The sequence below is a fragment of the Podarcis pityusensis genome (assembly GCF_964106645.2).
Source record: "Podarcis pityusensis genome assembly, chromosome: 13".
In the NCBI taxonomy this organism is placed as follows: Eukaryota; Metazoa; Chordata; class Lepidosauria; order Squamata; family Lacertidae; genus Podarcis; species Podarcis pityusensis.
In genome coordinates, this window is record NC_138038.1 from 49,947,765 (window position 1) to 49,962,199 (window position 14,435).

General features: G+C 49.4%; 1 protein-coding gene across 5 annotated transcripts in view; it reads right to left on the reverse strand.

Moving 5' to 3' along the window:
- Positions 1–9,350: 9,350 nt before the first annotated feature.
- The window catches only part of RABGGTA (Rab geranylgeranyltransferase subunit alpha), a gene marked incomplete at its 5' end in the record, with an annotated part of 36,722 nt that continues 31,637 nt past the window's right edge, over positions 9,351–14,435 (reverse strand). For all 5 annotated transcript variants that reach the window (XM_080979783.1, XM_080979785.1, XM_080979784.1 and 2 more), the window contains 4 exons: positions 9,351–9,624; positions 9,999–10,086; positions 10,953–11,066; positions 12,533–12,649. In XM_080979783.1, coding sequence (XP_080835909.1) covers positions 9,476–9,624; positions 9,999–10,086; positions 10,953–11,066; positions 12,533–12,649 — 468 coding nt within the window. In that variant the 3' untranslated portion in view covers positions 9,351–9,475. The remainder of the gene's footprint in view (positions 9,625–9,998; positions 10,087–10,952; positions 11,067–12,532; positions 12,650–14,435) is intronic.

The window sequence follows — 14,435 nt, forward strand, 5'->3', positions numbered from 1 at the left end:
ACCTTATTTCTTCCTCTAATAAACTATTTGTACTTAATTCTTTATAACATTTCTGCTAAAGCTATGTAACTTCATTCCAACATTTTTCTAACATTCATTGATTTTACAGTATTTCTGTAAATACTCTTTAATTTTTTTCCAATCTTCTTCCACCAACTCTTCTCCCTGGTCTCGGATTCTGCCAGTCATTTCCGCCAATTCCATATAGTCCATCAACTTCATCTGCCATTCTTCCCAGGTGGGTAAATCTTGTGTCTTCCAAGAACTACAACTCCTTTCAGCCGCCACCCGGCAGAAGGGCACCCGGTTGGTGAAGACACAGATAATTGCTTTTTAAAATGTTTTCATAAAGGCAGTGGCTCTGTTTTTATACAGGTAACTGCTTAAGGCATGTTTTTATCCTGTTGTGAATCGCTTTGTGGTGCTGCATCGGAAGCGATTCACAAATGAAAGAAGCAAGCGAAATTTTTAGGCAGTGTGGCCAAGTGGTTAGAGCGTCGGACCAGGACCTGGGAGCGGCGAGGCTTCAAATCTCCTATTTGGTCATGGAGCTCACTGGGTGATTTTGGAGCTAGTCACTGTCTCTCAGCCTAACCTACTTCACAAGGATGTTGTGAGGTTAAATGAGGGGAAGAACCACGTACAGTGGACACTCGGGTTGCGAATGTGATCCGTGCGGGATGCGCGTTTGCACCCTGCAGCGTTCACAACCCGCAGCTGCGCGTCTGCGCACGCGCGGGTTGCGATTCGGCACTTCTGCACATGTGCAAAGCGCGTTTTAGCGCTTCTGCGCATGCGCGACCGGCGAAACCTGGAAGTAACCTGTTCTGGTACTTCCGGGTTTCGGCGGTCTGTAACCTGAAAAAACGCAACCTGAAGCGTCTGTAACCTGAGGTATAACTGTACCCCAATTTGAGGTCCTTGGAGGAGAAAAGGGTTTGATAATAATAATAATAATAATAATAATAATAAGGCAAAGTATATCCAACAGTATATGTATTACAGTATTTTAATATTTTTTTGGAAGCCACCCAGAATGGCTGGGGAAGCCCAGCCAGATGGGCGGGGTATAAATAATAAATTATTATTATTATTATTATATAACACACATTTAATTCACATGACTTCCCCCAAAGAATCTTGGGAACTGTAGTTTGCTAAGGGTGCTGGAAATGGTTGCTCTGTGAGGGGAAAACTACAGGTCCCAGGATCCCTTGGAAGAAGTCGTGTGCTTTAAATTGCACATCAAATGCACTTTAAAAAGTATGGCTTGCCTAATTGCAGCCTGCAGTTCAGCCCTTTCTGGAGATCTGAAATGCGAGGCAGGTACCAAATGGACCCAGGCCTTGAAATCTGGAAGGGAGGAGGAAATGGAGGGAGGAGGATCTGCTTGGTGCGGCCAGAGATCCGGAGAGATCCCTGCTGATCACCCCCTGACTCAAGTGGAAGAAGGAAGCAAAACATTCCCAGAACAGGTTCACTCCAGAACAGGTTCCCGCAAGCTTTCTCTGTGCGCACGGAGAGGAGCTGGTTTTGACTTCTGGATCAGGGAGAGGGCAGGGGAAGAATGCAGAGGAAAAGGAAGTTAGAAGAGCAGCCTCGTGGATCTCCTTCAATCTGAAATTCTCCCAAGGGTGCCCCACCCAGGCCACGCCGGCTGGGGAATTAATCAGCCGGCTGGACCGGAATAGCGTCAGGGAGAGCAGGTTGGGATGGAGGGGGGGCGAGAGAGAGGGGGGCAGGGAGTCTGTTTGGATTTGGGGGTTCAGGTTGCGGACGGGAGAGCAGAAGGGTTGAGAGCAGTGCTTTTTTCCTAAATAAAAATGTTTAGGGGTGTAATAAAGAAAAATCTGCCCTTATTCCCCTATAGAGTCCTTTGTAGGTTCTCCATCAGTCGGAGAAAATAACAGAGGCCAACCAGAGAATAGTGAGAAGCAAAGCAACTAGTAAGCCTGATCTTTATTGAACTGTTGCAACAGGGTCCACGCTCACCACACGCAGGAGGGAGGAGAGGAACCCAGAATATTGGTGCGCAAGCCCGTTTATAGACATTTTAAATTGCCCGCCCTGGAGTCCACCCCCAGAAACATCATACATACATGACAGAAGGGGTGTAGCTCAAGACCACCCCTCAGATACATCATACCTACATCACAGAAAGGGCGGTCTACAACAGAAATCTGAGTGCATTGTTTATCTCCTGTCTGGCAGGTTACCTGTTAATGCGCACTTGATTGGATTACCTGTGGAGCCTGGCCAGTCTTTTGTAATGACAAATACTTAGTTTCTGAGCCAGGTCACTAGCTCACCCTAGTCATACACAGACATACCCTTAAGACAGGATTTGTGAAGGAGGAGACAATGGGGAGGCTTTTCCATTTTCCTTCCACCTTGCAGAGAAATGTTTGAGGTCAATTTGGGAGGGACAAAATGGTTTCAGGACTTTCTGTGGGGTTTCAGACATGTGGTTTATATATCGATGTGCGTGCTCGGTTGGTGCATTTATGAACATTTATTATATGTATATCTAAAAGACCTTAAATTTTTTATTTCAGGGTACTCTCATTTTGACTCAACTTTTTATAGTTCAAATTGGGAAAAATAAAGACAGTAAATGGACAAAAGTACAAAGATTCACAAAATGTTTAGGGGTATGCGTATCTCTGCAACCCCCCAGAAAAAAAAGGACTGGTTGGGGGCTCCTGATTTTTGTGGTGCACATATTCGGGCTTTGCCTAGATACACAGCACACTTTTCCAGCTAGGTTTCCCCTTCGTAAGCTTTTGGAAATTTTACATGTTTTCAATTTTCCCCTGGAAAGGCTAATTTATGGTGCAACTTGTCTGGGAAAATTAATGAGCAAACGCCTAGATTCTATTTCATCGGAACTGAGAAAGATGGCGTCTGCCACCCGAGGAGGACTTTTTGATGGATTCGGCATAAATAACAGCGTGGGAGGATTGATTGCAAACAAAAGACTTACCAGCTTTTAAAAAAAGGGAGAGCCATACAAAGTTCACACAGAAGCATAATAGTGTTTACTTTAACTCGCCTGTGGAAACAACTCAGAAGCTATTAAGAAGAAAAAGGACAACAACAAGAAGATTGAAAGATGGGACTGGTGAACACTAAAAGCAGCAGAAATATGAGATGATTGGACCCTACTGAACTCAAAGCATGGGAACCCCCAACTAAAATTTACAATTTGGCAAAATATTTGGACTTTATGATATGTATTGGTATAATTTGGAATAATTAATGTGATATGATTGGATTGTTAAAATGGAAAACTTAATAAAAATTATTATAAAAAAAGAAGAAGGAAATTTTACAGTTTACAAATGCGGTCACCGGGCCAAATGACAGTTCAGCGCACCTGCAACAGACAGAGAGGTGGGCTGGAGACTAGTTTTAAAGGACATTTAATGTGGTATTTCATGCCCATGTCACAAAGAGTCGCAGCTCAGCAGGAGAAGGTGTGCCTGGATTTTATTTCGCACACCCGAAAGATATCTCAGGTAATGGGGCGTGAAAAATCGTGGGATCCTCAGGGAGCAGCTATCAGTGAAGAATGGAGAATAATGGACCGCATGGTCTGCAGCCCAAGTCTTTTATTCTTGCTGTCAACTCTGATCGGACAGGATTTGCAGGTTTCAGGGGAACACCGCAAAGAAATCTGCGAAAAAAACTTCATGACCCAAGGCAAAAACGGGAGGCGTACACCCAGAACGTGGAACGATCCCTCTTTCAAACCGAGTTGCTAAAATAGCCCTTAATAATTTTCTTGCAACTGTGGATAGATAAGTATCAGGAGGAAGAAAGGTATTTTGAACATGTCAACCTTGCAATTAAATCTCCAATGTTACTAGTCCCCAGGAATTTTTACTACGCTGTTTGCATTCCCGGCATTCTTGTGTTAATCATTTAGCAATAAAATAGGGAAGGAAGCATTTGGTGATGCTTCCTTCCCTGGTCGCCTGGAAGAGAACTTGGAGCGCCGTAGGTGGCCAGGAAGTGTCGTCATTCTCCCATATTACTGCCACCCAAGGAAAGACGGAGGAAAGGGCTGCAGTTCAGTGGCGGGCATACAAACCAGGATCAATCCTTGGTGTCCACAGGTAGGGCAGGAAAATATTATGTCTGAAACCCAGGAGATCTAACCCAGAAAGAGTGCCTCGGGTTAAGAACTTTGCTGCAGGATGAGAACAGAAATCGTGCTCCGGTGGCGCGGCGGCAGCAGGAGGCCCCATTAGCTAAAGCGGTGCTTCAGGTTAAGAACAGTTTCTGGTTAAGAACAGACCTCCGGAACAAATTAAGTACTTAACCTGAGGTACCACTGTGCAGTATATGGAACAACCAGGGCCGGATTTAGGTTTGATGAGGCCCTCAGCTACTGAAGGTAATGGGGCCCTTTATATGTCCAGCTGTCCTTTTGTCAACAACAAATTGTTGCTGTTTTTTGGGTTGAATATATGCTATATGGTAATTGATGGACCTCATAGGTATCTCAAGCCATTTGCCCATGTTGCCATGCAACCAGTCCGCACAGAATGTAGGCACCCTATATATAGAAATGAGGAAACCAGTGATATTTTAGGGAGCAGGCTAGCAGGCGGGTCCCATGACTTACATCATAGGAGCCTACACAACACAAAACACTGTTGCTGTATGTAGGTTTTATTTTATTTGTTTTTTTCTCTTATATTTTGAAAATGTAATTTTTTGGGGGGGTCCCCAAGAGAGCAGGGCCCTAAGCTATAGCTTGTTTAGCTTATACAGTGGTACCTCGGGTTACATACGCTTCAGGTTACAGACTCCGCTAACCCAGAAATAGTACCTCGGGTTAAGAACTTTGCTTCAGGATGAGAACAGAAATAGTGCTCCTGCGGCAGCAGGAGGCCCCATTAGCTAAAGTGGTGCTTCAGGTTAAGAACAGTTTCAGGTTAAGAACGGACCTCCGGAACGAATTAAGTACTTAACCCGGGGTACCACTGTACGTAAATCCGGCACTGGGAACGACGCTCTCTGACTTTTTCCAAGGAAGCAATAAGGGACGCTTGAACATAGGAACATGCCTTACTGAATCAGACCCTTGGTCCAACTAGCTCAGTATTGTCTACACCACTCTGGGAACTGAAGCTCTTAATCTCAGGGTTGCGGGTTCGATTCCCACATTGGGCAAAAGATTCCTGGTAGTTTCTTCCAACTCTATGGTTCTAAGAGGACTGGAGGTCTCCTTAACAAACTACAGCTCCCAGAATCCTTTGGGGGAAACCAGGACTGCTTAAAGTGCCATCATAGTGCTTTGAATGCATGCTATGACCTTAAATGGGTAGATTAATCAACCCAAAGCATGGATTAATCAGCAGCGGGGGCGTGGGGGGGGGGAATTCATTTTAAGCGTCAGAGCTGAGAGTGGAAACTTTGTTTTCCTCCCAGCACGTACCTTGTGGCAGGTCATGTCCTGCTAATTATGCAATTGAGAAGAAACTGAAAATAAAAAAGAAAGCGAGGCTTTCCTAAGAACTTGTGGGAGGAGGGGAAGCCCACGGCTGTTGCAGAAAAATAAGCTGCTCCATGACGTGCCCCTGAGATGCAGCAAACAGGCCTCTCAGCAAACACCCTCGTGCAGAAGATGTGGCAAACTGTTGCATGATGCGCTCATCATTTGGGTCACAGTTTCCGTGGAAGGTGAGTGAAGCAACAGCGGGACAAAGAAGGAAAATGATTACTTGCCAACAGCCCATCTGTTCAAAATGCTGGTTTCGACCAATAAAGCCTTAAACGCCTCAGGACCACAATACCTCAAGGACCGCCTCTTTCCATATGAACCCACCCGGACCCCGAGATCATCTTCTGAGGCCCTCCTTCATGTGCCTCCTCCTCGAGGGGTCCGGAGGGTGGCAACACGAGAACGGGGCCTTCTTGGCAGTGGCTCCCCATCTGTGGAACACTCTCCCCAGGGAAGTTCGCCTGGCGAACTTATACACCTTTAGGTGCCAGGCTAAAACGTTCCTTTGGCTGATCTGATTTACATCCTATGCCCTTTTAAAATGTGTGGGTTTTTTGGGGGGGGGCTATTGGGTTGTTGGTTTTATTTTTAGTATGTATTTTGTGGTTTTATATCTTGATTTTATTCTGTGAACTGCCTTGAGACTCCCAGGTATAGGGCGGTATATACAGTGGTACCTCGGGTTAAGAACTTAATTAGTTCTGGAAGTCTGTTCTTAACCTGAAACTGTTCTTAACCTGAGGTACCACTTTAGCGAATGGGGCCTCCCGCTGCCGCCGCACGATTTCTGTTCTCATCCTGAAGCAAAGTTCTTAACCCGAGGTACTATTTCTGGGTTAACGGAGTCTGTAACCTGAAGCGTCTGTAACCTGAAGCTCTGTAGCCCGAGGTACCACTGTACATTCAATAAATAATAAACAACAATAGTAGCATCCTGTTCTTACAGGGGCTATGTGATGGGTAAACCCTCAAGCGAGACCCAAGTGTCGTGACGACAGTCAGGAGCAGCAATAACTCCCAAAATGTTAATAACTCCCATGAAGTTAACTCTTTATTCAAAGAAACCAAAACAGCTGGCCCCAATGAGGCCGTTGTGGGGGCTGAAGTTCTCTGCCTTCCCACTGCTCCTGAAATCTCCTCCTCCATCGGATCCTTCCCAAGCAACCCAAGGCTCCTTCATCTTGTCTCTCTTTGCTCTGCTCTTTTCATGCCTCTTCTGGTTCTGGGAGACGGGAGATGGTTTCAGCAGGAGGGGAAGACTCCCTGGACTCTTCAGTAGCCTGACTCATCTCTGGGCCCTTGTCTTCTCCACCCTCCGGATTCTGGACTGCTCTCCGTCACAGCCTCCCCCCGCTCACTAAACCCTGTTCTTCAGCTTCAGAAACATCCTCCTTCCAGTTTGCTCCCTCTGATGATGATAATAATTTATTATTTATACCCCACCCATCTGTCTGGGCCTCCCCAGCCACTCTGGGCGGCTTCCAACAGAATATATTAAAAACACGATAAAACACCAAACATTAAAAACTTCCCTAAACAGGGCTGCCTTGAGATGTCTTCTCAAAGTCAGATAGTTGTTTATTTCCTTGACACCTGTTGCGAGGGCATTCCACAGGGCGGGCGCCACCACCAAGAAGGCCCTCTGCCTGGTTCCCTGTAAGCTCACTTCTCGCAGTGAGGGAACCACTAGAAGGCCCTCAGAGCTGGACCTGTGTCCTCAGGCTGGACGATGGGGGTGGAGACGCTCCTTCAGGTATACTGGGCCGAGGCCATTTAGGGCTTTCAAGGTCAGCACCAACTCGGAAACGTACCGGGAGCCAATGTAGGTCTTTCAGGACCGGTGTTATGTGGTTTCGGCGACCGCTCCCAAGCACCAGTCCAGCTGACCACTCGCAATTGTCCCACCACCCCTCCCTAGGCTCTTAGCCTTCTTCCCCTGGGGGCCATAGCTGTCAACATTCCCTTTTTTTGGTGGGAAATTCCCTTATTCCAGCGCCGTTTCCCGCTGCTATCCCGGATTGTTAGATATCCGGTAGACTGTCCCCGGGACAGGTGGGGCTGCTGATCCCTTATTTCCAAATCTGAAAGTTGACAGCTATGCTGGGGGTTCCCCAGCTGGTGCCCCCCCCCCCGCACTCAGTCAGTCCACGACGCTGAGCAAAGGCGCAGCACTTTCCCACAGCTGTGGTTTCCGAAAACCAGCGTTCAGAGGCATCAACCGTGTAGGCAAAGCACAGCCATGGCGGCTGGCAGCTATTAAGAGCTCCCCTAAAGCCATCTAGGCTGGTTGTCACGGGACAGGGCGATGTGGGACCCTGCGCATGGGGAATGCAGAGTGGCAGCCAAGATGTCAAGGCTGCTGACAGGTGTCTGCGCTCTCCCCGTCTGGGACAAGTCAAAGCAAATTCCTTTGGCTCCGGGTGGGTGGAGGCAGGCGGGCGAGGTACAGGAAGCCTTGGGTGGATCGAAGAAGCGGGAACTGGAGTCGCAGTCGAGTCACCTGTTGATTCTGAAGCCTGGCCAAGTAAAGTATTATTGCTGGCTTCCACACAACTTAGGGACAAGAGCAGGCACAGACAAACCCGGCCCTCCAGATCTTTTGGGACTGCAATTCCCATCATCCCTGACCACTGGCCCTGTTAGCTAGGGATCATGGGAGTTGTAGTCCCAAAACATCTGGAGGGCCGAGTTTGCCTTTGCCGGGACAAGAGGGTGTATTCAACTAAGCCTTACTCATGTGTAGATCTGTTGGAGCTGATGGGCTTAAGGTAGCTCTCCCGGTCGTTGATTTCTATGGGGCTGCTCTAGAGTATGGTTTCCTGGCACACAACCAAAGAGCCGACCCAAGTGGAAATAAAAACGAGCCAAAAAGTTCTTCCTAGAATCTCAGGCTACAAAATGTGAGCCCAGGATTAAATGGGTCTAGGCCGGCCGGGCTGTGGCATTTTTGGCAGAAGCCTGTGATGCCTGGCTTAGAAAATGCGACCTACTGAGTTCAGCAGGGATTACTCATGAGGAAGTGTATTTAGAATTGCCGGTTTAAATAAATGAGCAAGTGTTCCTTTTTAAGTGATTAATCCGGCCTCTGTCAACCTGGTAGCTACCAAGGGGACATAGGTCAGATAAATCACTTTTTAAAAAAGAACATATAATGAAAATGGTGAATTAAATTAACCTGCACTTTTAAAAGTGAAATATTTATGTTTTCATACTTTAGACGGCAGGAACTGTCCTAGCACAGGAATCGTCCCCTAGGTGAGAGAGATGAGGCAGTGGTGGTGGTGGTGGTTGGGAAAGACTTCCTTTTTAATATGACACACACAAGCCTCTCTTCTGTATAACCAAGGAAAGCGTGATGCCCTTCTTCGCAATTTCTGTTTTTGCCTGAATACGTGTTTATGATTCACTGGCCCAGGTTTCATCAGCAGATACCAGGCTTGTGTCTGGAAGACCTTCTAGAAACCGCTGGGACTTTTAAGGCAGGGATGATGATGGGTTTCGCTCTCTAGTTGTTCCTGGACTACAATTCCCATCATCTCTGGCCACGCAGGCTGGGGCTGATGGGAGCTGGAGTCCCGGAAACTTCCAATCCTCCATAAAAGACTTACTACCAAGGTCTCTCACTGGGAGATCATTCAGGAACTGTTGGGCTTTTACGGCTGGCCTGTGTGAGAACAGTCTTCTGATATGATTTCTGAGGCTGCACATTTTCTCAGCTACATTCAATATGCGTTTGTGGTGTGCGTGAGAGCAGGGTGCAGCGGCAGGAAGGGGGGACGTTCCTGGGATTCACCCCCCTTTCTGCTGCATGTAATGGACATCGGTAGCGACTCACAGCAACAATTACCTTTTTTTTATTTCATCGTTTCCTCATGCCAATAAATTAAAAGGGGGTCAGTGTGCGTGGGGAGGAACTGTGGGGGGGGGGGTGCGTATGTCGAGAAGGGTCTCCTGCAAAACCCATCAGGTCAGGATGGTCCCCACATTTGGCAGCAAGGCGGCGAGCTCCGACTGGACGCCGGGGAGTTGGCAGAGAGGGTTGCCTTGCAGGTTGAGGTGGGCGAGTTTGGGGAAGGTGGCGAGGGTGCGGAGGCCGGAAGGCTGCTGGATGCCTGAGCGAGGGGCAGCGGAGTCAAGGAGAACTGTTTGGATTTGGTGTCCCGCTTTATCATTACCCGAAGGAGTCTCAAAGCGGCTAACATTCTCCTTTCCCTTCCTCCCCCACAACAAACACTCTGTGAGGTGAGTGGGGCTGAGAGACTTCAGAGAAGCGTGACTGGCCCAAGGTCACCCAGCAGCTGCATGTGGAGGAGTGGGGAAGCGAACCCGGTTCACCAGATTACAAGTCCACCGCTCTGAACCACTACACCACACTGGCTCTCAGAGAGAGAGGGGGGGGAGAAGGGTTCCCCTTTCCCAGAGAGCATCCCTGCCCCACCCCAAGCGAACCCCACGGGCCCCAGAACCCGCACAGCGCCAAGGATACGGTTGTTGCAGAGGGAGAGCTCCTCCAGGCGAGGGAGCGGGGGCAGGCCTTCCAGGGTCTCGATCTGGTTGTCGTCAGCCTCCAGCACCTGAGGCGAAACAGAGGAGGAGGAGCGTCAAGAGGAGCAAGGGAACAGGAACCCGATCCGCGTCCCCACCCCGCAAGTCAGCCCGCAACCCCGCTTTGAAATGTGGCTGTGGAAGGAACAGGAAGCCCCGACAATAACGGACTGGCATTACAAGCTACAAGAATTTGCCGAAATGGTGCAGTTAACAAAATACCCCCAGAGGCAATTCAAAACAAAAATTGATGGAAAAGTGGGATAGATATATGTTCAAAAATACAGTAAAGGTTCGTTGTCTATGCTAGCATTCGACTGACGTTGGAGTGAGACTGAGTTGGTAATAATAATTCAGGGGCCCATAAATACAGTGGTACCTCAGGTTAAGTACTTAATTCGTTCCGGAGGTCCATTCTTAACCTGAAACTGTTCTTAACCTGAAGCATCACTTTAGCTAATGCGGCCTCCTGCTGCTGCCGCACCGCCAAGCACGATTTCTGTTCTCATCCTGAAGCAAAGTTCTTAACCCGAGGTAGTATTTCTGTGTTAGCGGAGTCTGTAACCTGAAGCATCTGTAACCTGAAGTGTCTGTAACCTGAGGTACCACTGTAATACCCGAGGCCTGGCGTTAAGAGCGGAAGAAGAGCCCTGAAGCAGCGGTGGACCTGGGGGGGTCTCAAATTTCAGCGGTGCCATGTGCGACACCAAAATCTGCCCCCTTTCCGTTCAGTGTAATAGCTGTGGCTTCCCCTAGGCTTCGCTCCCGGCGTGCCCTCTGCCTGAAGGCGTTATTGAGCCAAGGTTGTGGGGGAAGAAAGGGCTTCTAAGGAAGGCCGGGGGTCCTAAGAGACGGGCACCCGTCGCTGGGCACCCGGGGGGTGGGGCAGCCTCACCTCAAGGCAGCGCATCATGGCCAGTGTGGGGGGCAAGCAGCGGAGGAGGTTGTCTGAGATGTTCATGTGAGTGACCAGAAGCAGGTGTTCCAGGTGGCACAGAATGGTGAGGCCCTGGGGAGACGGAAATAAAACAGGGGTGGTAGTGGTGGTGGAAGGGACATTCATGGGGAGTCCTCACACATCCGAGCTAATTCTCAACACACAAACACAACCAGCAATACTCCTCTGCCGCCTTACAGAGCCTCCTAGCTCAGTCAGTAAAGCAGAATACTCTTAACCTCAGGGTCAACTCTATGATCTCTTGCCACTTAGAGAAGAGGAGCTCTGCTGAACTCCGTATCCGAGCATCCGAACTATGTGCCAATTCAAGGTGGACGTTTCTTTAAGAAGAGCCTCTTAGATCAGGCCAGTGGCCTGATTTGGTCCAACATCCCGTCCGCCCCCAAGGGTTAAACCACAGAGCCTAGGACTTGCTGATCAGAAGGTTGGCGGTTCGAATCCCCGCAACGGGGTGAGCTCCCGTTGCTCGGTCCCTGATCCTGCCAACCTAGCAGTTCGAAAGCACATCAAAGTGCAAGTAGATAAATAGGTACCACTCCAGCGGGAAGGCAAACGGCGTTTCCATGCGCTGCTCTGGTTCGCTAGAAGCGGCTTAGTCCTGCTGGCCACATGACCCGGAAGCTGTAAACTGGCTCCCTCAGTCAATAAAGCGAGATGAGCGCCGCAACCCCCGAGTCGGTCACGACTGGACCTAATGGTCAGGGGTCCCTTTACCTGTCCGCCCCCAGTGGCCAAACAGATGCCTGCCTGCCCTTAATTCATCTCACTGGGCGACTCAAAGTCTTGGAGGAACCAACAGGCAGGCTCAAGGAGTGTGAGAAACCAGCCAGCCATAAATCACACGCTGTAAGTGGAGTTAACTCTTTATCAGTAAAAACAGGATCTGCACAGGAGTGTCAGGCCCAGTGAGCACTGCAATGCAGGTCTTGCCCCCATGAAGCAGTTGCTGAGCTTGAAGGTCTCCTCCTCTCCAGGGTTTCCCCCAAGCAATCTGAGACTATGCCTGCCTGCAGCTAACCTCTCCACCACCCTTTTCATGCCTCTTCTGGTTCTGGGAGACCAGGCAAGACGGGAGCTTGTTGCAGCAGGAGGGGGAGACACCCACGAGTCTTCACCAGCCAGACTCTCCTTTGCATTCCTCCTCTCTCCTGCTTCATCTTCTGCCTCCGATTCTGGACTCCTCTTTGCCACAGACTCTCCCCCTCACTAAACCCTGTTGCCTCCCCAGCTTCCAACATCTCCTCCTCCCAATCTTCTTCCTCTGTGCACTCATCATTGTCCCACCACCAATCCCTGGGCTCTGGGCTGTCTTCCCCTGGAGGTTCCCTGGCTGGTTCCTCCCGCGTCCAACTAGTCCCTGACAATGGGACGTACCAGGACCTTGCCCCAAATCTCCCCGCTTCCCGGCTATTCCCTGGCACTCACACAGAATCCACTCCCCTCCTCAGACTCCTTCCTGGTCCCTTCCTCATCCTCTGCTTTCCGTCTGTCAGCCCCCAGCCTCCCAGGCCTCCTACCCTCTGGGACAAGTCCACAACGCGGGCCTCGGCGTATTCCATCTTGAGGATGCTGTTTTCAATCAGGAATTTGCTGCGAAGGTCATCCAAGTAGGCCGAGCGCATGGGGTCAGCTGCCTGGGGAGGGAAAGTGAGTAAAGGAGAACGGAAGCAGAGGTCAGCGGGCATTCTCTTTTTTTAAAAAAATATGCTTTTTATTAAGTTATCATTTTATAAGGTAAAGCGACCCCTGACCATTAGGTCCAGTCATGGCCGACTCTGGGGTTGCGGCGCTCATCTCGCTTTATTGGCCGACGGAGCCGGCGTACAGCTTCCAGGTCATGTGGCCAGCATGACTAAGCCGCTTCTGGCGAACCAGAGCAGCGCATGGAAACGCCGTTTACCTTCCTGCCGGAGTGGTACCTATTTACAGTGGTACCTCAGGTTAAGTACTTAATTCGTTCCAGAGGTCTGTACTTAACCTGAAACTGTTCTTAACCTGAAGCACCACTTTAGCTAATGGGGCCTCCTGCTGCTGCCGCGCTGCCGGAGCGCGATTTCTGTTCTCATCCTGAAGCAAAGTTCTTAACCTGAAGCACTATTTCTGGGTTAGCGGAGTCTGTAACCTGAAGCGTATGTAACCTGAAGCGTATGTAACCTGAGGTACCACTGTATCTACTTCCACTTTGACGTGCTTTCGAACTGCTAGGTTGGCAGGAGCAGGGACCGAGCAACGGGAGCTCACCCCGTCACGGGGATTCGAACCGCCGACCTTCTGATGAGCAAGTCCTAGGCTCTGTGGTTTAACCCACAGCGCCACCCACATCCCGTTTTCATTTTATATACACAGACAAAATATACTAATATTTCATATCCTTTTACAACTATCTTTCTTTACGCTTTACAGAGCATTGACTTCCCCCCCTCCCTCCCACAGGTTTTCTTATTCCAATCTCTGACCCACAGTTCCTTCATGATATCTAGATCACGGCATAAGATTTATTTCAGCCCTGCTAACGTCTTCAAATTTCTACAGTTCTCACTTATATAGTCCATAACTTTACTCCATTCTTTTTGGAACATTGTTTCCTCCTGATTGCGGATCTTGTGAGTCAGTTTTGCTAATTCCGCATATTCAACCATCTTCGTCTGCCACTCCTTCACAGTTGGTAATTTCTGTGTTTTCCATTTTTGGGCTTTTCCATTTTTGGGCTAGGCATTCTCAAACGATAGGCTTACAGGGCCTCAAGCCAGCTGCCTTGTCTGCCCTGTGTGTGTGTGTCAAATTAGGGGAGGACTGCTGAGGAACAAAGGACACTTCTGCACAAGTTCAGAGACACCATTGTCACCAGACAACCTTTAAGCAGCAGGTAAAGGTAAAGGGACCCCTGACCCTAAGGTCCAATCATGACCGACTCAGCGGCGCTCATCTCGCTTTATTGGCCGAGGAAGCCGGCGTACAGCTTCCAGGTCATGTGGCCAGCAGGACTAAGCCGCTTCTGGCGAACCAGAGCAGTGCACGGAAATGCTGTTTACTTTCCCACCGGAGCGGTACCTATTTATCTACTTGCATTTCGTGCTGTCGAACTGCTAGGTTGGCAGGAGCAGGGACTGAGCAACAGGAGCTCACCCCGTCGCGGGGATTTGAACTGCCGACCTTCTGATCGGCAAGTCCTAGGCTCTGTGGTTTAACCCACAGCGCCACCCGCGTACCTAAAAGGATGGTAAAGGTAAAGGTAAAGGTAAAGGGACCCCTGACCATTAGGTCCAGTCGTGGCCGACTCTGGGGTTGCAGCGCTCATCTCGCTTTATTGGCCGAGGGAGCCGGTGTACAGCTTCCGGGTCATGTGGCCAGCAGGACTAAGCCGCTTCTGGCAAACCAGAGCAGCGCACGGAAACGCTGTTTACCTTCCCGCCAGAGCGG